This window comes from Episyrphus balteatus, chromosome 1, assembly GCF_945859705.1.
Source record: "Episyrphus balteatus chromosome 1, idEpiBalt1.1, whole genome shotgun sequence".
NCBI classification, from domain to species: domain Eukaryota; kingdom Metazoa; phylum Arthropoda; class Insecta; order Diptera; family Syrphidae; genus Episyrphus; species Episyrphus balteatus.
Window position 1 is genome coordinate 55141746 of NC_079134.1, and position 17582 is coordinate 55159327.

Genomic DNA, 17582 nt, shown 5'->3' on the forward strand with positions numbered 1-17582 from the left:
AAAATGTATTACAACAACTATATGAGATCTTGCTTTTCATCAGGATCACGAATCGTGATCTTGCTTTTCATCAGGATCATGAATCGTGATCTTGCAAGATCTCATGTAGTTGTTGTAATACATTTTAATTAATGATCTATATGGATCAAGTGATAATAAAAAACGGCTATTGTTGCACTATCGAGTACAACATTGTTGCACTATCGAGTACAACATGGTTGCAGTAGCGACTACAACATGAATCTATCGATTCTTTTAAAACAAAGTGACTTCTTATGTATATTAGATACAATTTTTAAGATACAATAACTAAAACGGTTACAAATTGCTTCCAAAGGTTGTGCCACAAAATATAAAAGCCTGCTTTTTTGACTGAATACGAAATTGACCTATTACTATAGTTTTTTCTTTTATTTGCATTTCTCATGAAAAATGAATGTTACCAACTATACAAATTCCACAAAATATATCAACCATATACGTACTTAAAATGCACATGGTTATTATTTTTGTATCTGAAGTCATTTTGGATTAGGAGCGCATTAAATTTTTTTATTGAAGGGATACGAATATGAAATTGATTCACTGTAAGTCAGTTAAATTATCTTACCTTTTCCGTGGTCAAGAGGCGATTTTTCAATAGCCAGATAAACTCCAGTTAAGACTTATTCCTATGAATAAAAGTTTTTTATATTGACATTTATTCTTCTGATAGTCTAACTGACGATTGAAAAATCAGGGCTAAAGCGTATTTTTAGTTTTTTTAAACAACATATTTTAAAAATTTAATATATTCAAAGCTTTTGATTTTCTCGACTTAATTGATGAATTTATTTATAATCGTTTGTATTTCAAAGAATAATTATTACATATAAGATTAATTAATTAAAATTAAAAATATCTAAAATTTGTGTTGTGTTTCAACTAATAACAAAAAAAAAATTTATTAATTGCCTTGTGCTCACAGATTCATTCTTATTTATTATTTGAGTATCTTTTAAGGGTTCCAAAAATCGGATCCCATTTAAAAATTAAGTAAATAATGATTTTAAGTACAGTTCATTGCATTAATGGCCCTCACAATTCATCACGTTGACTACTAGGTTTTAAATGAACTTTGAATTCATCATGATCGCGAACTAGTTGTGCTCCATTTGCAACTAAGCTAGCGAATTCCTTTGGATCGAATTCATAATTGACAAATTTAGCATGAGCTCCACCCTTCTGTTGACTTCCTTCATCTTTCGTTTGGAGTTTCGATTTGTCTTTCCATGTTATATAGCTGACACCACGCAAACGTGCCAAATCCTTGTAACAATTTGGATCTTCGCAGTTGTATAGCTCAAAAATTGTAGCCCAATTAGGAAGAAAGAGAAGATGTGTTAACCCAGCTCCATGCATACCAATAAGAATATCAGTATTTCGAATTATTTGTAATTGGTCCGAGAACGACATTCCTCTGAAAAATATTAAAAGTTATTTTTTGTTTTAAACAAAACAATCATCAGGATCATGAATCGGTAGAGTTGGCGGTCATAACTCATAAGCAACCTGGATTAGTTGAGAGAAGGAATGAAAGTTTTGAAGGTTTTCAGTTTTTTGTCTCGTCTGGTCTTAATTTGTTCAACGTTTGAACCGGGAGAACAAAAAAACCGGTTGACCGAAGTAAAAAACCGACCGGTTTTTCCCATCAATAGAAGCTATTCTATTCTATTGACCGGCAGTGTATGTGTATGAAGTTCACTACTGTCGTTTTCTATTTGCTTTTGAGATTTTTGTGTAAAAATCTCAGATTTTCCACCGCAAATAGAATATAAAGTTTAGTTTTGTAATTGTGTACGAAATCTGTGCATATAAAAAAACTTTTTTAAAATAAACCAACAACAAATGTTCAGACAAATGTCAAACGGAGGAATGTGTGTGTTTGTATGCGTGCAACTTGATAAAAATCCAGATTCAGATTTTTCGGATTCATTTTTTTGAATCTCAAGCCGCAAATAGATCGTGAAATCTAAGATTTTTCCACTTTTCCTCTCTTCACCCCCTCTTTAAACTGTCAGATTCACAAATCTAATTCTGAATCTCGTCGATAGAAAACGACATCGTTTTCATTTTTTTGAATATCAACTCTCAAGCCGCAAATAGATCATGAAATCTGATAGTTTTTCACTTTTTCCCTATCTTCACCCCCTTTTTCAGCTGACAGATTCACAAATCTGATTCTGAATCTCTCTGAATAGAAAACGACATATCTTTCTTGAATCAAATTGGTAACTTTGTTTTCTGCTGTTCTTTCTTCGCAGATAAAAACAAAATAATGAAATTTTTAGCTTCTTTTCAACTCAGAGAAAACTTCAAGCTTTCTCCACCAATAAAACTTTTGATAAATTTAACCTACCGCTCGAAAGATATTCGCCTCACAAAATAGTCTCTATTTCCGCTTATTTCTGCAATCAATTCATCCTCATTAAGTGCTTGCCGATATTTGGTCTTGCGAGACAAAAATGTTATTCGTATTTTCGAATTAATTTTTTCATGCATTGGAATCTGAAGGCGATGAGTTATAAACTCCGAAAAGGCTCGAAACAATCCACTCTTTTCGCACCCATTGATCTACAGTAAAAAAGTTAAGTAAGTAATCATAAATCAAATTCAGTCAATCAATGTAAAATATCTACATACAATGGGCGTATTATAATAAAGTCCAAATATCATTCTTGGCAACAATGGAAGAACAAGATTTTTAAAGCAAACAACTTTGCCACGAACATTGTCTAAATTCCATATTGGATTTTTAGTAAATGCTTTAAGAGTTTCAGCAAAAGGTGACTCATATGGATACGATTCCCATATCAGAACTTGGGTATCTGTGTCGAATGCCAACGGATGGCTTTGATTTACAAATAATGAGGCGTACAGGTTGATGAAATCACAGAAGTGGTGGTACATATTATAATTTGCATCGATTTTCATAATGTATGTAGGCTTTTCTACCACAATATCACATTTACCATTACCGGTTATGGGTCGAAAATCTTTTTCTTCAAAGTATCTGAGCTCGGGTGCCCAAGATTGTAATGCACCCATGTGTTCCATCTCGTTCATCAGACGTTTGCGATGTAACCGGCAATGGCCACCTATTTGGCCTTGACTGAGCACATTCATGTTATATCTAATAAGGTCGTGACGTTTTGACAAATCTGTAAAGTTAATCATTAAGTTTCTACCACGACAGAAACGTAAATATTTCGTGCATTCGAGTGATGAATCCTCTCGATAAGTTGGTTCACACATCACTGACATTTCATCGATTTGCTGCCTGATGTAGCCAAAATCTGCCTGGTAAAAGAAAGTGTCCAACTGAGCCTCTTTATTCTGAACCCATCCGGTGTGATCTCCAAGGCATTGAGGCGTTTGAAAGTTGTTCGGTGGCTTGCAAGACGTTTCATATCCCCAACATACACTTTTAGCTGAATCATTTTTCAATATATCATAGTAAGGGCAGTTTTGAGAATCAAGACACTTATCTCTAAGGTAAGGGAATGTGTTGAAGTAGCGCACAAGATGATTAGTTGGTAAATTTACATCAGCAAAATCTTGATTTGTACGAGTAGCGTAGCATATGGTCAAGGTTAAGACTACAACAATACGGAGCCAGACAAAAGTAAACATTGTGTATTTTTTTTTTTAATTTATCACAACAAAAAGAAACATCATAGGAAACACAAAAATATAATTTAGTAATTTCACATGTTGACAAAATAACTATTTGGTGAACGTGAAGTGAAGACAGGAACATGAAACATTATACATTTTTCTTTTTGATATGACGACACCAACAATGCGAAACCTACACCTGTGACCATGCGAGTGACATATCATTGAGTGCGCGCGTTCAAGTTGGTATCCATAAACAAAAAATACCAAGACTGGAAACTCGGCGGTCAACTGACGTTTTCCTACAAGCTGCGAGGTGTGGTGCATGTCGTGAACCTATCGTTGTGTTCTTCTCAAATGTGTGGTGAATGTCGTGAATCTATTGTCGTTTTCCAAAATTCAAGGAGTGACACTCCTAGCTATATAATCACTCCAAAAGGAGTGATTTCAAATTCCAAAATTGAAAAAGGAGTGAATTTTTGGAGTGAATTCTTCACTCCCATAATTTTGAAGGAGCGACGGAGTGATTACCAATACTTCTACATTTGACTTCATGGACTGCTTGTCAAATTGTTGGGTGGTTGTTTTAACTTTTTTTGTGAAGGAAATTATATTTATTAACAAAAAAAATTCAATAAAGTATTGTAAAAAATCACTAAAAGTGAATTTAAAAGATTGTGTTATTATTTTATTCATTATTTCGTATTACAAACACATGCAAAGCAAACGTCAAATCACTCCACTTGTCAAATTCTTAGTGAACAAATTCCAAAATTGTACAAAAAAGGAGTGATTCACTCCCATAATTTTGGAAAACGACATATAAATGTGTGCATGTTAACGTCATTTACCAACGTGGTGGCTTTCACATATATTCGCTGACAGCACTGTACACAAAAGGGTTTCGGGGGGAAGGGCCCAACCCATAGAATCCGTTGCGTCCGTTCCGTCGAAGTTTTCAACTGACAGCTCGATAAAATACACACGTTCTTATGGGAAGCGACCCATAAGCGACGGATCGGACGGAGACGGACGGTTTCGACGGAAGAAGTAGCCCAACTTTCTACTTTTTCATCCGTCGTATCCTTTGACATTGGTTGTCAATAATAGATCAGTTCGATTTTCTGTTTCTGAGTGCGCACCGGGGAATTTCAGAACTAAGAACTGAGCTCTTTTCTTCTCCGATTTTATGAATTGTGAACTTTAATTGTTTATTTGTGAAGAAAATGTAATAAAAATTACATTTAATGATATATGTAATAAATTATATCAATTAAATATCAAAATTCTGTTGTAGAGTTCAATTTTACTATGCGAAAGTCATACCTACAACTCATAACTTGTTATAAAAAATTGTTTTTAACTGAAGAGCAAGTGCCTACATGAAATCTAGTCGAGCATTTTATTTTATTAAAAAAAAGAACAACAATAATAGTTAAAAATTTCTTGCATCAGAACTTCCTTAGTGCATATTCAGCGATAAAATATCGAACACACCTTGGAATTTGAAGTGATTTGTTTTCAAAGTAGTAGATTTGGACTTAAAAAAAAACAACATATTATTACGAAAAATGTAAACAGTTTTGAATTCAGCATACTAAAGTCAATTAAAATATCTCTTTCTACAAAATTAAAGTATCTCTTTCTACAAAAATATTTGCTATTTTTGAACTATGAATTCGATTTGAGTCGATCGCAAAATTGTAAACGAAAAAGATCGAACGATAAAATATAAAATTTCGTTCACAATAAAAAAGTCGTCTATCGATAGAGATTCACAATACTAAAAGTCATTTTCGATGATCGACTATCATCAAAAGTCGTCTATTGATAGAAAAACCGATACTCGCAATAATAGTCTAATACTATGTTTCCACCTACGCTAAATCCGAGATTTAGCTAAGTAGACTTACGGCCATATTATTCACTAGTTTAAAAAATACATCTGGATTTAAACAATGTCAAATGTCAAAAATAAATCCTAATCCATAATATTCACTACTTAAATCCAATCTTAAATCCAATTTTTTAAATCCAATCTCGTTAAATCCAAACAAATTTAAACTGGTCTCTGGAGGTCTGTTTAACTTTATAAATCCAGATGTAAAATTCATTTTCACAGTCTTCAGTTGTTTTGTCAAGTATTTTGTGAAGGAAAAATAAAGATAAATGCAAATTATACAAAATTTATTGAATAATCACATAATTATTTTTGAGTGAATAATATGAACAAAAAATTAAATCCTTGGATTTATGAAATTCAGATTTAATGGGTTGGATTTAAAATTATCTTAAATCCAAACTAAATCCAGAGTGAATAATATGGCCGTTAGAATAAATCTCGAGATTTATTTTAAATCTACTTCGCTAAATCCGAGATTTGGCTAAGTAGATTTAGAATAAATCTCGAGATTTATTTTAAATCTACTTCGCTAAATCGCAGATTTTGGTTCAGCTACCCTTAATTTAAGATTTTCACCTACTTTCAATCCGAGATTTAGAATAAAACTCGAGATTTATGCTAAATCTACTTAGCTAAATCTTGGATTTAGGGTAGGTGGAAACGTAGTATAAGAGCCCAGAGCAGATTTTGGGAGTTTATGGATAGGTAACCGAAAATGGGTCTTATGTATGTGTAGGTAATATCGTCCTGATGAAGAATTCGAAAGTCTGGCAGGTTTATTTCACGGCATTCTATAGTTTATTGGGAGTTGAAAAATGCATTTTTTCCGATTTTTGTATCGAGTATATAACCACTTAAATTCATATAAAGGCGATAGAGGGCGATACCTTGATTTCAAAAAGTTCGGTCCAAGACGTTTTATTCGCGGCATTACCCTCGCCAGACGTCCTTGAAGATTCGCGAAATAGCGATTTTCATGCAAAAGTCAGAATATTATTTTTTGCAAGATGTATAACAATCTGGTGGTAACTCTTAGAAAATCACCACTACCTCCATTTAAAAAATAAATTAGTGCAAGACGTTTAAATCACGGCGTTACCCCCACCAGACGTTCTTGAAGAGTTCCGAAGAGTTGTATGAAAATCACTATTTCGCGAATCTTCAAGGACGTCTGGCAAGGGTAATGCAGCGAATAAAACGTCTGGGAGCGAACTTTTTGAAATCAAGGTATCACCGTCTATCGGCTTTATATGAATTAAAGTGGTTATATTCTCGACACAAAAATCGGAAAAAATGCATTTTTCAACCCCCCATAAACCATAGAATGCCGTGAAATAAACCTGCCAGACTTTCGAATTCTTCATCAGGACGCTATTACCTACACATGGGATGAGTTATTTGACCAAGTGATTACTTAATTAGAGATGTTTGAGAAAATTCCAATTTTTTTTTTCTCATCGGCTGTTTTGGTCGTAATGGTGTTTTAATGAAACAAAAATTTCATTAGTTTCCCGACGTTTCCATGGTGATTACCATCCTCTTCAGGGGATCTTTTATTAACAAAATATATAAATTGAACAATTATAAACATTAGAACAAATATTGTGAAACAAAGTGATTGAACTTACAATTTTTAACAATTATTTGAATTTAGGTAAACATAGCAAAAATAACATACATTTAGTTGAATAGGTTGAACTGTAAACATATTTAAATTTTATAATATTTATTTGATATTATTTAAGTTGAGTTTAATAAAATGTAAAAAGTGTACACTTTGGATACGCTCCATATAATTAACAACAATAACAACATGAACCGCAAGCAAGATACCCAAAACATTTCATCCGTTTACTGCTCACTTGTGAAAGGGAAAAAGCCGGACTAGCTAAGCTTCATTTCGAAGTGTAAATTAAATAAAACAAATAAATTTCAAAAAAAAAGTAATTTTATTAGACTCAACTTAAATAATATCAAATAATATTATAAAATTTAAATATGTTTACAGTTTAACCTATTCAACTAAATGTATGTTATTTTTGCTATGTTTACCTAAATTCAAATAATTGTTAAAAATTGTAAGTTCAATCACTTTGTTTTACCATATTTGTTCCAATGTTTATAATTGTTCAATTTATATATTTTGTAAATAAAAGATCCCCTGAAGAGGATGGCAGTCACCGTCGAAACGTCGGAAAACTAATGAAATTGTTGTTTCATTAAAACACCATTACGACCAAAACAGCCGATGAGAAAAAAAAAATTGGAATTTTCTCAAACATCTCTAATTATTACCTACACATACATATGATCCATTTTTGGTTATCCATAAACTCCCAAAATCTGGTGTGGGCTCTCGGTCTATAAGGGCCTACCGATTTAAAAATCAGTAAATTTTCTTATATTATTGTTGAAAAATAACCAATCTACCAACACTATTTTCATTGTTCTTTGGTTTCTATGTTTTGTAATAGTATTAGTTTTTAAATCATCATCTATGTATATTAAATCATCATTAATGTATTAATACATATTAAGTATGTATCATATTATTTGCCTGCCATTCTGGCAGTTGCAATCTCGATCTCAAAAAGAAAAGTCATTTAATTAAAAAGACATTCGATAATTTTAAAAGACTTGCGTTTTTAATTTCTTTCAATATTCAGTTTGCGTTGTTTTTTAATATTTGGTGCCGAAACCAGAGAAAAAAAAAAAGTTATGGAAATCGCTACACGTCGTGCTTTTAGAGCACAACTAACGAAATTAATTAAATCCGCGAAAGAAACTCTCGAATCGAATGAAAGTGATATCGATAAGCTTGAAGGGGAGCTTAGTGTCCATGTAGACAGATTAAATGCAGTGTACGCGAGTGTTAAAAGTATAGATCAGCAAATTTTGCCAAAAGCATTAATTAAACCCGAAGATCACGATACGGATGCCCAAAAAGTTGCTGAGTATGAGGACTCGGCGGTCACAATTCTCGCACGCTTGAATCTACGTTTAAAAGCAATTCGTTTTAAATCGCAACCTAAGATGAATGGAGATTCTAATAATGTCTCATCAAATAAAGGTAATACAAAGCTTCCTAAATTACAGCTCAAGCGTTTCAGTGGTGACATGAGGGAATGGTTGCCCTTCTGGGAACAATTTGACGTTGCTGTCCATCAAAATCTACAGTTGTCCGAAGCGGAAAAATTCTACTACTTGGAAGGTTCATTGGTTGGTGCAGCAAAAAGAGTGGTTGATGGTTTTACAGCTACCTCATCATGCTATGAAGCAGCGGTTTCTTTGTTGAAAGAGCAGTATGGTGACACCGAAAAAATAATTGACAACCACATGCAAAAGCTTATTGCACTCCGCCCTGTTACCACAAGAAACGATGCTGTTGGTTTGCGGAATCTTTACAACACAATCACAACGTCCATCAGAACATTAACTGCATTAAAAGTACCCACACAACAATATGACGTTATGCTTAAAACAGTTTTGCTAAGATGTATGCCGGTTGAATTAAGAGTCGATTATCATCGAAGGTGTGAAAAGGAAAACCATATTGCTAATATCGCTGATGATGAGAATACAGACGAAAGCGAAAGAAATTCACAAACATCGCAAGCACAAAGTCAGTATGTGAAGAGCATCATGTGTTTTCTTAAGAGCGAGATAGAAGCACTCGAAAAAAGTAAAGTTTCCCCTCTTCACACTAATACAAAAGAACCACCTACTACTGCGACGAGTTTACTGAAAATTAGCAAAAGTGTGTGTGCAATTTGCAATTCAACAGACCATATCACAAGTGAATGTTCCAGCCATTTAACACTACAACAAAAAAGACAAATTTTACTTAAAAACAATAGATGCTTTCGATGTGCAAAAATAGGCCATTCTTCTAAAAAGTGCAGAAGTGTTAATTATCTAAAGTGTTCGAAGTGCGGTGGTAAACATTTGACCACGATGTGTGACCCGTCTTTTAAAAAAGAAGCCGCCGCAGCGATGCAAATAATCGCCAATGAATCAAACGAAGAGGATGAATGCATTAATCTATGTGCGCATTCAAATGCAACCCAACAAAAAGTTTTTTTGAAAACTGCACGCTGCCTAATTGCTGGTGCCGATAATAAAGACATGACAATTCGAATGGTTATAGACGGTGGCAGCCAAAAAAGTTATATATGTGAAAGTGTCGTCGAAAAACTCAGTGTTGTAAAAAGAGACAAAATTAAAATGTCTGTGATTCCCTTTGGTGCATCTCATACATCGCCTGCAAGCACCTATGACAAAGTTAAGGTAGTGCTAAAAAGCCAATTCAATGAAAAGAGCGCCCTTATTGAAGCTATTGTTGTTCCGCGTATCTGTGTTGGCGTGCTTGCGATTCCTGATCCGTCTTGTACTGCGTTCAAAAATCTTAAATTGGCAGATCGCGTCACATCCACAGGCGCAAACATGGTTGAAGGTCTCAGCATGCTCATCGGAGCTGATTTCTATTGGACAATAGTCACTGGTAAACAACGAAAGATTTCTGATCGTATGAGAGCTGTGGATACCATTTTTGGATGGACTCTACAAGGATTGCATTCGTTGACAGATACGATTGGAGATAATCCGAACATCTATTCTACAATAGTCGCCAACATAGTAAATGTCACCGATCAAGAACTTGCGTCAATGTGGTCATTGGAATCCATCGGAATTAGAAGCGAAGAGGCAGAAAAGCAGCATATTACTCAAGAAATGACAGAAAAATACATTACGAAAAACGGATCTCATTATGAAGCTAAACTACCTTGGAAAAATCCTGATGTTATTTTTGAAAGCAATGTGTCTCAAGCGGTAAGTCGTCTAAACTCATTAACTAAACGTTTATCTAGGGATCCAATGAAGTTCCAAGAATATGACGCTGCTGTGCGACAACTTCTGGTTGATGGTATTGCAGAATTGGTTGAGCCTGTGTCCAATGATGCTCCCAAAAGAATATCTTATCTTCCACATCGGCCAGTCTATAAAGAAGACAGCACGACAACTAAATTGCGCATAGTTTTTGATGCGTCCAGCTGTTCCGACGGCATCCCTTCATTAAATGATCAGCTGTATACTGGCACTAACTTGTTGCCTGACGTTTTGAAGATTTTGGTGAATTTTCGTATGGGACGTTTTGGCATCGTGGCAGACATTGAAAAGGCTTTCTTGCAAATATCATTGAATAAAGATGACCGTGATTCACACAGATTCCTTTGGCATAAATCATCTGATGCAATTGGTGAACAATCTTTGATAGAGTTGCGAATGACGAGAGTCACATTCGGTGTAAGCTGCAGCCCCTTTCTTCTTACGGCAACTATCCAACGCCATTTAAATCAACAAAGACAATCGTTCTCTGAAACATGTGGCATTCTGGAACAATGTTTTTATATGGACGATTTAATCCTGAGTGCGGATTCTGAATCCGATTGCTGTCGTATTTTTGAAGAAGCGTCAAAAATCATGGGTGGTGCTTCGATGAGTTTAAGAAAGTGGCATTCTAACAGCACAAAGCTTCGTAACAAAATTGGCACAAAACAATTTCCAATCACCCAAAAGGTTTTGGGTTTGACCTGGTCAGTTTTTAGCGATGAGTTGTCTGTTCCAATGCAATCGATCCAGAGCTTCTTAGAATTTAATCTGAACAACGGAAGCAAGCGAAATGTTCTTCAAGCAATAGCGCGTGTATATGATCCCTTGGGAATAGTTTGTCCAACCATCGTCAAGCTAAAAATTCTATTCCAAGCAGCATGGAAGCGCAAATTAAACTGGGATGAACCACTGCCAGCTGATTTAATCGTCGATTGGAACGAATGCGTTAAGGCCCCAGCCCATAGAATCCGTTGCGTCCGTTCCGTCAATCCATCCGTTGAAGTTGAAGTTTGGGACAGAAAGGGGTGACCCATAGAATACGTCGTACGACGGATTGTTTTTGACAGCTCACTTCAAATTCCGAGGTGTGTTCGATATTTTATCGCTGAATGTGCACTAAGGAAGTTCTGATGCAAGAAATTTTTAACTATTATTGTTGTTTTTTTTTTTTAATAAAATAAAATGCGCGACTAGATTTCATGTAGGTACTTGCTCTTCAGTTAAAAACAATTTTTAATAACAGATTATCATTTGTAGATATGACTTTGGCATAGTAAAATTGAACTCTACAACAGAATTTGAGTATTTAATTGATATAATTTATAAGATACATCATTAAATGTTACTTTTATTACAATTAATTCACTAATGAATACTGAAATTTCACAACTCATAAAATCGGAGAAGAAAAGAACGCAGTTCATTTAGTTCTGAAATTCCCCGGTGTGCACTCTCAAACAGAAAAATGAACAGATCTATTGTTGACAACCAATGTCAAACCATACGACGGATGAAAAAGTAGAAAGTTGGGCAACTTCTTCCGTCGAAACCGTCCGTCTCCGTCCGATCAGTCGCTTATGGGTCGCTTCCCATAAGAACGTGTGTATTTTATCGAGCTGTCAGTCAAAAACTTCGACGGAACGGAAGCAACGGATTCTATGGGCTGGGGCCTTTAGAAACACACTACAATTAAAAGAGATGTCAATACCAAGGTCTGTTTTAATGTCATCAACCTTCACCGACATACAATGCCACATCTTCGCAGATGCTAGTCTCAAAGCATACGGTGCAGTTGCTTACATACGTGCTGTTGATGACAAAGGTATCGTAAAAGTTTCATTCTTGTGTGCCAAATGCCGAATTGCACCTTTGAGACAAGATGGTTCCGACGAGCTCACTCTGCCAAAGCTAGAACTGACAGCTGCCTTAATAGCCGGCAGAATTGGTACCTACCTTAAAGATGCCCTGAAGATCTCAGTCAAAAATTACTTCTTCTGGACTGACTCAAGAATAACTTTAAACTGGATATATGGTCAGTCACAGCGGTGGAAGCCGTACATCCAAAGCAGAGTTATAGAAATTCGTCGCCATAGTTCTATTCTCGATTGGGACCACTGTGCGGGAAATGAGAACCCAGCTGACCTAATTACCAGGGGAATTTCTGGAGAAAAACTTCAAAAGTCATCATTGTGGGCCCATGGTCCGAAGTGGTTATACGAATTCAAACCAAACAACAGTCATTCTGTTCCTGACATAGGCTTTAATACTGCTTTACTGCTGGAGATTGATGTCAAGAGATGCAAACAACCAATTTTTGACTTTGACAAATTTGGAAGCTGGCTTCGGTTGCTGCGTGTCACCAGTTGGGTACTTCGGTACATCAACTTCCTTATAACCAAAGAGAAGACTTTTGAAGGCCCACTTACGAAAACAGAAATAGAAGAATCCGAACGTTACTGGATCAGGTATGTACAATTGTTCAGTTTTACTAACGAAATTCGCTGCTTACAGAGAAAATTGCCTATAAATGCGTCTTCAAAACTGATTGAACTAAGCCCATTCTTAGACGAAGATGGGCTGATGAGGCTTGGAGGGAGGCTCCAATTACTAGACGAACCATTTGACCTTAGACATCCCATTATTCTACCATCAAATCATGCGATAACGAGACTCATTGTTAATGACCGCCATTTGTCTACTATACATGGTGGAGTGGGAGTTGTTCTGACAAAGATTCGAGAACGTTTTTGGATCATCAAAGGACGGCAGCTGGTGAAGAAGACAATCAACTCCTGTATTGTGTGCAAGAAGCTTTTTGGTCAACCAGCCACACAACCCTTTGCTCCGTTACCATTAAAAAGATTAACAATGACAAGACCCTTTAACGTCGTTGGTATCGATTTTGCGGGCCCCCTTTATTATTCGAACTCAGAAAATGACATGCAAAAAGCTTACATCTTGATATTCACCTGTGCGAGTATTCGAGCTGTTCATTTGGAACTTACTGCTAGTATTACAACAGAAAGCTGCATAATGGCGTTAAGACGGTTTATGGCCCAAAGAGGAGTCCCTTCTACGATAATTTCCGATAATGCAAAAACTTTTAGGCGGGCTGCCTTAGAGTTAGAAAAGATCAAGGATCTGTTTGGCGAAGAAGAAGCACAAGGTTTCTTATCCAAAAACCGAATTCAATGGGACTTTATTGTGGAGAGAGCTCCCTGGTGGGGTGGCTTTTGGGAACGTCTCATCAGATCAGTCAAAAACACCCTAAAGGTCACTATCGGAAAAGCCAAACTGAATTTCGAACAACTTCGAACCATCCTAACAGAAGCCGAAGCCGTTGCCAACGATAGACCCTTGACGTACGTGTCCCATTGGAATTGTCACCTCTTACACCAGCAAAGTTTTTATTGGGATTCTCGTCATCTATTCCCGATTTTCAAACAGCTGCAGATGAAGATGCAAAGCTAAGGGAGCTATGGAAACAGCGTATGAAGTTCAATGCGAAGCTGTCAAAACGATGGAAAATAGAGTACCTTCAAAATCTTCGATCTTTTCATCACAATAAATTTAAAGAATCAATCCAACTAAAGGAAGGAGATGTCGTTCTTCTTTATGATCAAGCAACTCCTCGTATACACTGGAAGTTGGTAATTATAACTAAAGCCTACATCGGAAGAGACCAAAAGGTACGCTCCTGTGAAATTCGATACCCAAATGGGAAGCTATTCAGAAGACCAGTCCAGCTCCTATATCCACTGGAGCTTTCAAGTATCGCCCCGCCGGAAGATGTTGAAAAATAACCAATCTACCAACACTATTTTCATTGTTCTTTGGTTTCTATGTTTTGTAATAGTATTAGTTTTTAAATCATCATCTATGTATATTAAATCATCATTAATGTATTAATACATATTAAGTATGTATCATATTATTTGCCTGCCATTCTGGCAGTTGCAATCTCGATCTCAAAAAGAAAAGTCATTTAATTAAAAAGACATTCGATAATTTTAAAAGACTTGCGTTTTTAATTTCTTTCAATATTCAGTTTGCGTTGTTTTTTAATAATTATGTCTATTGGCCGACTTTAATACGTCGTATGTCTGGCTAATCTTATAAACAAAATAAGTTTATAATATATATGTAATTATTTAATTAACAAAAACAAAACAAAATTCATAACTGTACGCTTGGCGCTTGCTACCAGCAAGCAAGTAATTTTGTTGAAAATTAACGACGCTAGAATTTTTACAATGGCTGAAAGTCGTAAAAATTGTAATTTTGCTTTTAAATCGACTACTTAAAAAAAACGCTTTTCAATTTTTTCGTTATGCAAGAAATTTCATGACATTTTTTGAAATAAAAGCAAGGACTCAGTCTTGCATTTAATTTTATTTGTATTTCAAATTTGAGTTTCAAATATTATGAAACTGAAAACTCGAAAAGTACCTATAAAACCAAATATACACCGTTGCTTTTAGATTTTTACACCGAAAAAACCATACAGCATTTTCATTATTAGAAATTGTTGGCAGCAATACCCTTACTCACATACCCAAATTCCCAACGAATACCATTTGGGGTTGGCCATCATCAAAAATCTGCATCCATAATACAGATTTAGGTTGAGCTATATATATTTTTTAAAGATTGAAATCTTCCAGGATATTCATAGCTATCACATTTAAAATGCAATATAAATTCAGATTAATCCAAAAATATCATGGGAAGTGGGTTTTCTGAAAATATGCACCTGTTGCACTGAAATAGTAACTACAATTAAAAGGACTTTTGTATTCACTTGGAGTAGTCGTATAAATGGTTTTAATTTTGTTAGATTCAGCATACAAATAAGTTTGTTTTGGCTTTTAAATCTACTCTCAAGAACACTTATTTTAAAAGGTATAGCTAAACAGAAAACTGTATTATTGATGCAGTTTTTTGACGATGATGGTGGCCAAACCCCAAATAGGATTCGCTTAGACTTTGAGAATGTGATTATCAAACTCTGAAATGATGACTGCGTCATCACGTGCTTTTTTATTTCCATAGTCTGTCCGGTAAGTTTGTTAAATAAATAAATTTATTGACGGTTTTATAATTTGGAGACCGCCAAGTCGCTAAGTATAGATTCGATCTACCTTAGTGCGTTGCTGGAATTGCTTATGTGCTTGCTATGTTTTTCGACCGTCGCGTCGTTCTTGTGACACTTTTCATACGTCTCCTCTAGCAGACCGTAAAAATGCTTCCTTGATTTGGTCTTCCTTCTTCTCTTTTGTTGAATTTAAGGTAGGGCAACGGTTTTATCAGGTAAGGCATTGGTAATCGTTTACATTTTTTTCTCAGTCAGTTCTCATAAAAAGTACCTCGTTGAATTTGAAAATACCTATAGTATATACCTAATATATGTATGTATAATATAAAAATAAAAAATTACATGTTCTTTTAAAAGAGTATAACTTATATCGATAACAAAGTGGCAAAAATGTAGCTAAGAAGAAAACCAGTATTCTTGAAATTCTTGTCTATGTTTTTTTTATTCAAAACGCATAATACATGGAGGTTTCAAAGCTGAAACGGAAAGTCAAAAAAAGAAAAAAATCCAAATCTAGTGCCAAAATCTGGAAAAGGTTTGACTCTTCTAACGTCTTTCATTAGTTTGATCCATAGTTTCAAATTCAAATTTTCATTTGTTCGAAAAAAATATTCAGCATAAGATTCAATAGAAAGGTATTTACTTTAACTCGTTTTATCTCCGAATTCACTTTTTGTGACTTGGTTCACTTCAGGTCTTAGCCCTCCATATGTTCCTGAAATGGCCTAAATATCTTATTCTACACCCAAGTCATTGAAAATTGACAAAGCTAGGATTTTTGCATTTGCTGAACGAAGGTAGGGGTATTCACGATCCGGTGCAACAAAAAAGTGTTAAATTGCTAAATTTTATTTTTCTACTACTACAGCTAGAAATAGACAAATTTTGCACCATTGTATTTTTTATATATAGCAAATGTACAAAAGTGTAAAAAATTTGTAGTCTGAATATTTGGTTGTTTTAGTTTGAGAAAATGTTACACTTTTGCAACGATACGAGACCATTTGCATCGAATCGGGAATACCCCTATTATTTTTGTTTTGACCTAAAATCAGATTTTGGGGCCTCTTTACTATGTTCGACAAAACGTACTAAGCCTTGCCTAAAGTAATCTTTAAATGTTAGTTATTGTCACAAAGCGTGAATAGTGAAATCTAATTTTTTTCATTGTTTTTTTCTTGAAATCCCAATTGAGCACAATATACAACCAATTTAATTTTTTATTGTAAAAAATCTGCACTTGGTTTTCGGTTCTATCTTCGAGTCTACTCAAATAATTTTTGACCATAGTAGACTATTCTCTTGTTGGAATTGTTAGACCTTAAACATCAATTGAAAATTGATCATAGCTATATAACAAAGGTTAACAACATTAAACTTTTATTTGTGCTGAGCTCGGCTCCGCAAAATTAGGAATTGGGGTATTTTTTCATAATGAAACTATGCCCCAGTGAAATTAGGCCATAACGAAATGAAAAAATGCCTCAAAAGTAAATGAAATTTGGCATTAACTTCTTTGGACCTTTTTGGAAAAATTTTAGATAAATCGCGCGGTTTTGTCAGCTATTCTGTTACAAACTAATGCTTTTCAATGTTAAAATCTCGCTGCAAACTATCAACGAGTCCACAATAAGCAGTACTTTGACAGTTCTGGGACCTTGATAAGCGGAATTTCACAAAAGATTTTTGAAAGACAATTCAGTTTAGCGTTTTCATGTAAATTATGAAAATGAAACATGAATGAATTTTAAAAGCTGGATTAATTTTGAAGCTACGGCATCTTTATAAGTTAGGCATTTTTAAAGCTAGAGCTTTTTTGAGGGTATTTTTAAAGGTAGGGAATTTTTGAAGGTAATCCCTTTCTGATGGTAGGGCATTTTCCAAAGTAGGGCTATTTTAAGGTAGGGCTATTTTAAGGTAAGGCATTTTAAATTTAAGGTAAGGCATTGCCCCTCAATGCACCCTCCCCCCCCCCCCCCCCTAGCTACGGGCCTGGGCCGCAGATCAGCGTGAAAAATTTGCCCGGATGCGGATTGT

At 35.0% G+C, this 17582-nt stretch overlaps 2 protein-coding genes across 2 annotated transcripts; one reads left to right on the top strand and one right to left on the bottom strand.

The window, feature by feature from the left end:
- Positions 1-803: 803 nt before the first annotated feature.
- Positions 804-3890, bottom strand: LOC129915830 (EGF domain-specific O-linked N-acetylglucosamine transferase). The gene is made up of 3 exons (XM_055995525.1): positions 2683-3890; positions 2399-2613; positions 804-1459 (listed from the first exon to the last, which is right to left on the bottom strand). The coding sequence occupies exons 1-3, from the start codon at positions 3670-3672 to the stop codon at positions 1078-1080; spliced, it is 1587 nt and encodes a 528-aa protein (XP_055851500.1). The 5' UTR covers positions 3673-3890; the 3' UTR covers positions 804-1077.
- A 4388-nt stretch (positions 3891-8278) lies between these two features.
- Positions 8279-13921, top strand: LOC129921074 (uncharacterized). The gene is made up of 2 exons (XM_056002723.1): positions 8279-11420; positions 12216-13921. The coding sequence occupies exons 1-2, from the start codon at positions 8279-8281 to the stop codon at positions 13919-13921; spliced, it is 4848 nt and encodes a 1615-aa protein (XP_055858698.1).
- The last annotated feature ends 3661 nt before the right edge of the window (positions 13922-17582 follow it).

Excerpts from the sequence above, each read along its gene's own strand:
- LOC129921074 (XM_056002723.1), top strand. The coding sequence starts at position 8,279 with ATGGAAATCGCTACACGTCGTGCTTTTAGAGCACAACTAACGAAATTA. Across the intron at positions 11,421-12,215 it reads GGCCCCAGCCCATAGAATCC|ATGCTAGTCTCAAAGCATAC; the intron begins GTTGCGTCCGTT and ends ACATCTTCGCAG.
- LOC129915830 (XM_055995525.1), bottom strand. The coding sequence starts at position 3,672 with ATGTTTACTTTTGTCTGGCTCCGTATTGTTGTAGTCTTAACCTTGACC. Across the intron at positions 2,614-2,682 it reads TTTATTATAATACGCCCATT|ATCAATGGGTGCGAAAAGAG; the intron begins GTATGTAGATAT and ends TTTTTACTGTAG. Across the intron at positions 1,460-2,398 it reads AGGCGAATATCTTTCGAGCG|AGGAATGTCGTTCTCGGACC; the intron begins GTAGGTTAAATT and ends AATATTTTTCAG.